Consider the following 8,306-nt stretch of genomic DNA (forward strand, 5'->3'; position numbering starts at 1 on the left):
ATTATTTTGTAGAGGTTTAAAACCTCCTTTATTTCCATAAACTTATTTGATTCCAAAATTCCTATTTTTCATTTTTTTTGTGGGGGTTAATACCCTCCTCAATTTGAGGATTATATTGTAAAAATTTTAACCTGTTTCATTTGTATTATTTAATTTGTAGATTTAATCCTGTATTTTTCTTGCATTATTCAAATCTCATAAAAAAAATAATATTTTGTTTGTAATTAGAATTTCCTATTATACTTGACAATGTATGTCATCATTTGAGGTACTTATATTTTTACATCAACAATATTTTTTGTAAACTTCAATCAAATACTTCAACCAAAGTTCTCAAATATATATCTTTAGAACTTTTGATTCTCAAAATCAACATATTAACATAAAAGCAATTTAAATTGAAACAATTACAACTTAATCCATACTTACTCAAAGTTCGTAATACACTAAAATAGTTTCATCCTAAAAAACATCATCAACACCCTAAATGTTGCTACCACCAGATGATCCTCTTGTACCCATAGAAGACTCAGGCTCATTTGCATCACCGGTTTGCTGAAATTATAAAAGATAAATATTAACTGCAAGAAGGACGTCAACCTCAAATCATGAAATCAACATGCATATACTAAAATAGTTTATTACTAGATCATTGACCTACACAAAAATCATGATTATTTGGTATCGATGATTAACTCACACAGATACAGTATAATTCTTGTATCAAAAATCACATCACAAATAAATCACAAATAAGTACCAAGATAATTAGTTTCCAAAGGCTGGACATAACTTACTTGTGGTTGAGGATCAAAAAAGGCAGTTAATTCATCAGGGATCTTTCCTTCCTTCATTATCATGTAGGCTTTTAGTGCACCCAAGGTGGTTTGAATTTGGGATTCTAAATTAGTGTACTTTTGTTGCCACTGATCAGAAGATGTTGATGATGTGGCAGCACTAGATGAAGCAATGCTTAAATCCGAAAGTCGAAATCTTGTATTTCTAAATGAGTTAGTAGGAGCTGCTCCTAAACCCATGCATCGCACCCTCCCAGAATGCTCTGGGCCTAACACTTTACCAACAACATCATTAGGGGAAACCTCTGATTCATCATTAGTGCTTTGAGTCAAACCCACTTCAATTTGTTCCTATAGGCATACAACAATATGTAGTGAAAACGCTAAACATTGAAGGAAAACGCATGAAAATATCATATTATGGTACAACTAACCGATATAGCCTTTGCCGCATCATTTACAAATGATCCATCCTTTCTTTTATGAGTATCAATGTATAACTTTCTCCGACTAGGCAGCTGTCCAGTTTCCAAAAACTAAATAAAAAGAGAAGTTAAGTTAAATAGTAAAAATTAAAAAATAGTAAAGTGTCATGTTAACTAATATCATTACCATCTCATGTCTTCTTCTTGACATAGGTTTGGAACCACCGGTATGAGGAATTACTTGCTTTTTGCAATTTTCTCTATTTTTTTTACAAATCTCCTATGAACAAAAAAATTGTAAGTTCACAACAATGCAAAAATATCTACACAAACAATTCACAACATTCAAAATAATGTAACTTGTACCAATGTTTCCGGTTTTAGACGATAAGTAACAAAATGAGCCCATTGAGTTCTGTCTATACCATTTGGCACATTACTTATGATTTCATTTTTGCTTTTCGTTGGATCATAGAACTCATTCCATAAATTCTTCCTATGTGCAGCCCACTTCCTACCAAGAGTTAGTTTGCAATACCGTTGTGCACTAGCTTCACCAGTCTTAAAACAAAATCGAGGCTTTTGAAAAAAGAAGACATAGTTAGTGTGTAAACATTTGAGTAAATGTAACATTTACAAAAGATATAAGGTCAAACATGCATAAAGATATACCTGTAATATTTCCTTAAAGCATTCCAAGAAGTAAGTGTCAGGCATGCCTGTTTTCCCAGACCATCTTTCAAAATTAATTGGAAACAAATTACAATCAATTGCCAATGTACCACAATATCCTGCAAGCACGCCTTGTCCTTCACCAATTGCCATGCCTAACTCATCAAAGTCCACAATGATGCGTTCCCCACGAGGTAAGTTATTTACTTCTCTGACCTTCACCTTAATTTTCTTGATAACTCCTTCTAAGTCTTTAACCATAAAACAACTTACTTAACCATAAGTAAAATTTTAAAAATTATGGTCATGTAAAAATAAATATGACATATACCTATTGCATGAACAGTCCAATATGATGAAGATTCACGTCGAACATGTTTTGTAGATGTTTCAGGTTGTTGTGAGTTCTCGGTGGGCAATGAGGGATCTATTGGTGGTGTTGTGCTCAATGAAGTGTGTGATGAGGTTTCATTTGTTGGTGCAGGATCTGTTGATGGTAAAGAATTAGCTGGAGGCTGAAGTGATGATTTCTGTGGATTTCGGAAACGCTTCACCTTTGGCATGGCTACATATATTTATGAAAAACCAAAAGTGAATCACAACAGTGAAAACTAGATATAAAGAATGCATAGGGATTATCATACAAAATAGTGACCATAATTCTATAATATGTATGGTAGTTCTAAATCAAGGAAATTAGATACTATTTAGGAAAATCAAATCCAAGGGTGAGACTTACCTGCAGCTTGATCACTTTCAGCATGGGGGAGTACAACAGGAAAACCAAGTGAAATCCAAGGGTGAGTACCTTCAAACCTATTTACATGCAATGAATTTGTCATTACAAAAGTACATATATAATAGAACCAAGGATGCACTTGGATAACAGCATCAGAATGATGCACATTTCAGCTGAAAGTGTATCGAATTGAGGCAGCCAGATCAACAAGCCATCTTTTGGAAGATCTAATTAATGAACAGGCTTTCATTTGTCAAGTTGTTTTTGTACAGCCGCAAAAAAGGAATGTATTTTTCAGATTTTGAGCAGGATAAAAACTAGCCAGACTATTACATACCAGTTGGGGCTAGGGAAATTGATTTGAGAGTGACCTCAAGGCTAAAGTCAAAGTGTTATGGAGAAAATGATTTCTAAGTCTAGATGATTCAAAGACAACTACAGTTCAGGTAAATAACCAAAAAGATGCCAATCTGCCAGACCAAAAAGCTTACCATTGAGTACTTTCAACAAGTAGAATCAAATGATTAACTGATTTCTACTGATGCACGCATAAAATATATTTAGTAAGTCCTTTGCCAAAAGAAACTCAAATAACTTGCATTCACTATATTGCATGATTTTCGACTTTGTTAAGAAACAATGCTAAGCTACATAGTTAAAGACTGATATATAGTAAGCAACTGACTTAGTTGTTCATCTGAACTAAAAGTTAATTGTTATCTATAAACAATATGGTTCTAGTTCAATGAATTACTTACACAAAGTGTTTTGGTTTCCGGAGAAAGGCAGAGAGACACACCAACCCTATGGAATATATTTATTTATAAGGAAAAGAAAGCACAAGCCATTTCATATTTATTTACAAAAGTATCCTGATATAAAAATTCAGTTTTCCATGTATGTAAAATGGAATCACAAAAGCATAAAACATGAAGAAGTTCATGCAAAGGAAGGTGTACATACAAGTATATGCCAAAGTTGCTCAGTACTCCATAGTTAGGAATTTCACCAGAAAAGAAATTGATAGTCAAGTTCCTAAGACAGGGAGGAAAAAATGAATCATAAAGTGTAGAAGCAAGCTCAAAGAATCATAAAGAAATAGAGAGAAAAGTAGGCAGTTATAATTTCTGCACATACTTGTTTGTAAAGATGATAGCAGAGTCTTTTGAGAGAAACTGAAGAAGTGGTCATGATTATTTTATTATATTTTTCAATTTAAACAGTTCACAGTTAAAAATGAAACATTCACAGATTTCAGTGAGAGAAAAGGAATTGAGGACAAAACAAGCACTGTTGCCATTAAATCTACCCACACTAATAACAGATTAGCACCCAATACAATTGCAGCTATATCACACATTAACTACCTACACTAAATATGACAAACAGTATAGACCTACCTCACTTGAAGGGAACACTGTCACAGCTTATAGAATTTGATGATTCACTTGATGAAAGTACCAAGTGACTGTAACAGAAAAAATCATTTACAGCATGTCTATTTTTAGTTTCAGTTTCAACGTCATTTACAGAAAAAATCATGATGGATAACATAAAAGCACTGCAATTTATAGGAAATTAATAAATACTTCTTTAGGAGTGAACCATTTCACTTACAGTGCTCTTAGATCAGAACAATTGGTAAGTTCACAACAAGGTCAGACCTAACAGATGAAAAAAATATAGAAGAGACTGAAACTAAACAAAAAGTATAGAAGAGAATTTGTAGCAGAGAAAAAAATAAGAGATTCATAGTTCTAACCATCCAGGGTGAGAGCAAGAGAAGAAGGACTGAAAACAACAGAAACCACCTGTGGAGCCTTCAATATATGCTCTCTGTTGCAGAATTGATTCTGACAAAATGAGGTTTATAAACTCTACAAGGACAAAAAGTATAGAAGAGAATTTGTAGCAGAGAAAAAAAATAAGAGATTCATAGTATATAAGTTATAACCTGTGAAGAGAACTAGAGAAGAAAGAGAACTAGAGAAGAAAGAGAATCAGAGAATAAAGAGTACACTTTTTATTATAGGTTCTTTATATATATGTCCTTCCTAACCTGAAATTGACAAGAGGAAGCAACATTAAGAAATCAAACATGAGTCAAGTATACATGCATTGAAAATAACTTTGAATATAAAAAATCATTACCTTTAAGAAAAAATTTATTACTAATTATTTTTTCAACTCATACATTTGAGTCAGGGATATCACCATCTAAATGGTTTGTAGCCAATTGCACATATTCATTGTCATTACTATAAAATTTCTCTAGCTCTTGATCTTGGTATGGCTCATTTTCATATACCTCTTCTACTATTTCTCCCATTTCATACAAATCTCTTGGCTTTAAATGCACAACAACACTCCATCCTTTATTGACCACATCATCTACATAATATACCATTTGTGCTTGAGATGCCAAAATATAAGGTTCATGTTCTTCACGATCTCCAATATGAATTAGTCTATCAAAGTTAACACAACTAAAATTCCATTGATCCTTTTTATATCCTCTTTCTCGTGTAGTATCTGCCCACTTACACTTGAAAAGAACAACTTTGAATAGACCATAATAATTAAGCTCAATGATATCCTCCAACTTTCCATAATAGGATAAGTCTACTTGCCTTAAGTTCCTGTCAACACTGCTTGATACACAAGCCGTATTAGATGTTAAAAACACACCACTATTTTGTGTTCTCAATCCCTCATCTCGAGTCAATGTTCGAAATTTAAACCCATTGATGTTGTACGCAGTAAATCTGTTAGCATTTTCCAATGGACCTCGTGCTAGAAACTTTAAGTCATTAGACATTGTATTTGTTGTTTCTGGATTCATAATCTAAATAAAGAAGTTATGTTAGCCATAATTGAAAGAAAACATAGTAAATAACAGAAAGTGTACTATTTGATAACCCCATTTTCAACAGCCCCATTTTCAAAAGCAAAATCTAAGAATTTTTTTAAACCAATTGAGTATTCAATTGTATTCCGAGGTTTAACAATCCAAGATTTATCCATTGAAATAGATACCTAAACAAAATGACAATGAGTATTTTATAAAATACACAAACACTTATAAAACATAGAAGAATATAAGAAATATGGTTCACCAATAACTAAATAAGAAATATGGTAAATTAATGTGCTCTAAAATTGAAAGGAGATACTAATAAAGATACTAATAATGATACATATAATGTATTATAAAAAAGACTATTAAAAAAGTAAATTATATTCGATTAATTCATTAGGAAATGTACTTTTTCTCTCTTACAATAGTCAAATCTAAGATAGATAAGGCACAACATGGAAAGATGATGAAGCTGTCTATTTCCTATGCACACAACTTTTGGTCTAAAAAGGTCATGCGGGATTGTTGCTCTTTGAATGGAAAACTCAACGCACACCTTCACATATATCTTCACTATCATGAGTTCCTATTTCTATGCAATAACCTATTATTATTATTCAGTTTTTGTGGTTCCAATTTCCCAACCAGAACAACAGGGTGTCAGCATATTCCATTCCATTGATTTCTTCATATTTCATTCCAGTTTTGAAGTTTATACCATCTCAAATCCATAACTATTCATCTTTATATAGTTTTCTTTTGTCTGTTTATGAAATAAACAATAAAGCAAGGATTATTATAGCTGGGGTTCTATGGCAGTGAACAATGACCTACAAATTAGGGCACTCTTAAAAAGGTCAAGTCGTACATATATAGGGATATGTGTATCTGTATCAATATATGTTATTAAGTACTTTGTATTTAGAATTTTTTAAAAATTTTGAAAAACATATCCAAGTTACTATTAGATATTACAGTTAAAAAATAGTAGAGAATATATTTAAATTATCATGTCAACTTTGACAAATAAATAAGTAACCAGAAAAATAGTATGCAAAGTAGGAAGGAGCAACAGTGTATCCATTTTCATGCATGACTTTAACAAAATGGAAATGTGTGGCTTACCACACTAGTGGTTAATAGCTTCTCTTTTAAAATAATAATGCATATAAACTCATTGACGTTCCTTTTCTATTTTTATCATGAAATATAAGGATGCAAAAAAAATGTCTCAAAATTGTAAAATCATGAGAATTCAAGATTTGCATAAAACTCAAACATCAATAAGCAAAAAAGAAAAACGTCTAAAAAAGTTTATATAAAAAATATATAATTATAATTTTTTACATTACTTTTTTAATTATGGAATCAAACACTTATAGGTAAATATGCTAGTTTACTGGTTTCTAGCTATCTTTTTAGTTAACTAATAAACACCACTCAGAAGAGCATATAGCTTATCCATTTTAAATAACTTTCATCCTAAGATTTAATTGTTTTGCGCGTATTTACAACAGAAGCCTCTGAATTTTAGCAATTCAAATCCCTATCAAATTGGGAAAGGTGATATTTCTTAGTAAAAAACACATAATCAACTATGAAGAAAAAGACTAAGGACAGAAAACACAGAATCCTTTTCTCTTTTACAGACAGCTTTTCCACCCTCTTTAAAAGTACATTTAAATTACCTTCTCAATTTAGAGCCAAAATGGATTTTCTAGAGCCATTTCTCCCCTGCTCCAAGTGGGAGCAACAACCTATCAGTTTTCATTAAACATAAAATAGCCAACAGAGCAATTGTCTTCTTAAACAAGAAATTGTGAGCATCATTAAACATACTGCAGAAGTTCAATTCACTTTATCTTCTTCTTTTATTCACATAAAATAGCCAACAGAGCAAAATTAACCTTAATGTTTATCTACTAGAGAAGTGAATAACTACCAGGATAGGAAATAGAGGCAGCACCCTTCGATAGCAATGTCCGAATCGCCTGTTAAAGAAAAAACAAAATATAACATCCAACACTTCTACCTCACACAGTGAACAGAAAATAGATAACGAAAGAGGCTACCACAGAAGGAGATGGCGCAACGACGGAAAGGGGAAACAGAGACAACACGACTGAGATGAAGCGAAGAAGACAACGCCGACGGAGATGGCGCGACGGCGTAACGGTGATGGCACGACGAAGATGGGAGGGTGCGACGGAGATGGGAGGGCGCGACGGAGATGGGAGGGCACGACAGAGATGGGAGGGCGCGACGGAGATCGGAGGGCGCGACGGAGATCGAACGGCTCGACGGAGATCGGACGGCGCGACAGAGATGACACTGAACTCAGGATTTCGATTGGTTGAGGCTGCGACACTAAACTTAGGTCGTGGAAAATTTCATTCCAATTTTTCTGATTTGGGAGGAACATGTGTGTTTGCTCGAAGAAAAATGTATTCCAATTTGCGGAGGTTATAAACCTCCTAAAAAAAATAAAAAAACCTCCTCTGTTATCAATTTTTAAAAATGACCCATCTCCATAAAATGACCTCCATAAAAATGAACATAAGAGTTTTATTTGTGGAGGTCTTTTTAACCTCCATAAAATGATCCATGCTATATATCTTTTTTTTTGTAGTGTTTTCTGTGAACATTAATTTTCACTTTTCACATTATCACTCTCCGAAGAAATCGGCTGTTAACAACGGTCAAACAAACCTTTCTACTATGGATCTCACACTGTCGTTGAATATGATGTCGTGAAATATGGTGAAAAGAAACATACTTGACCGTTATTGTTTTTAAGATTAGTGTGAATCATTTTT

The 8,306-nt window shown here is 32.9% G+C and overlaps 1 protein-coding gene across 3 annotated transcripts; it reads right to left on the reverse strand.

Annotated features, from left to right (window-relative positions):
• Positions 1–342: 342 nt before the first annotated feature.
• Positions 343–8,011, reverse strand: LOC114180376. Of its 3 annotated transcripts, none has more exons than XM_028066682.1 (12): positions 7,566–8,004; positions 7,433–7,481; positions 4,396–4,469; positions 3,597–3,668; positions 2,634–2,710; positions 2,226–2,459; positions 1,895–2,145; positions 1,589–1,801; positions 1,410–1,502; positions 1,232–1,333; positions 798–1,148; positions 343–555 (listed from the first exon to the last, which is right to left on the reverse strand). In XM_028066682.1, exons 1-12 carry the CDS (start codon positions 7,910–7,912, stop codon positions 484–486), a joined length of 1,935 nt encoding a protein of 644 aa, XP_027922483.1. In that variant the 5' UTR covers positions 7,913–8,004; the 3' UTR covers positions 343–483. The 3 variants fall into 3 exon arrangements, with proteins under 3 accessions (XP_027922483.1, XP_027922482.1, XP_027922484.1); XM_028066681.1 differs by having other exon boundaries at positions 7,563–8,004; XM_028066683.1 differs by lacking the exon at positions 343–555 and having other exon boundaries at positions 842–1,135; positions 7,563–8,011.
• Positions 8,012–8,306: the final 295 nt, after the last annotated feature.

The sequence above is a fragment of the Vigna unguiculata genome, chromosome 4, assembly GCF_004118075.2.
Source record: "Vigna unguiculata cultivar IT97K-499-35 chromosome 4, ASM411807v1, whole genome shotgun sequence".
Classification (NCBI taxonomy): Eukaryota; Viridiplantae; Streptophyta; class Magnoliopsida; order Fabales; family Fabaceae; genus Vigna; species Vigna unguiculata.

Bases quoted from the DNA above. Each gene is read 5' to 3' on its own strand.
- LOC114180376 (XM_028066681.1), bottom strand. From the start codon at position 7,912: ATGTTCCTCCCAAATCAGAAAAATTGGAATGAAATTTTCCACGACCTA. The intron at 2,460-2,633 runs GTAAGTCTCACC...AAATATATGTAG, and splicing joins TGAAAGTGATCAAGCTGCAG to CCATGCCAAAGGTGAAGCGT. The intron at 2,146-2,225 runs GTATATGTCATA...TTATGGTTAAAG, and splicing joins TTGGACTGTTCATGCAATAG to ACTTAGAAGGAGTTATCAAG.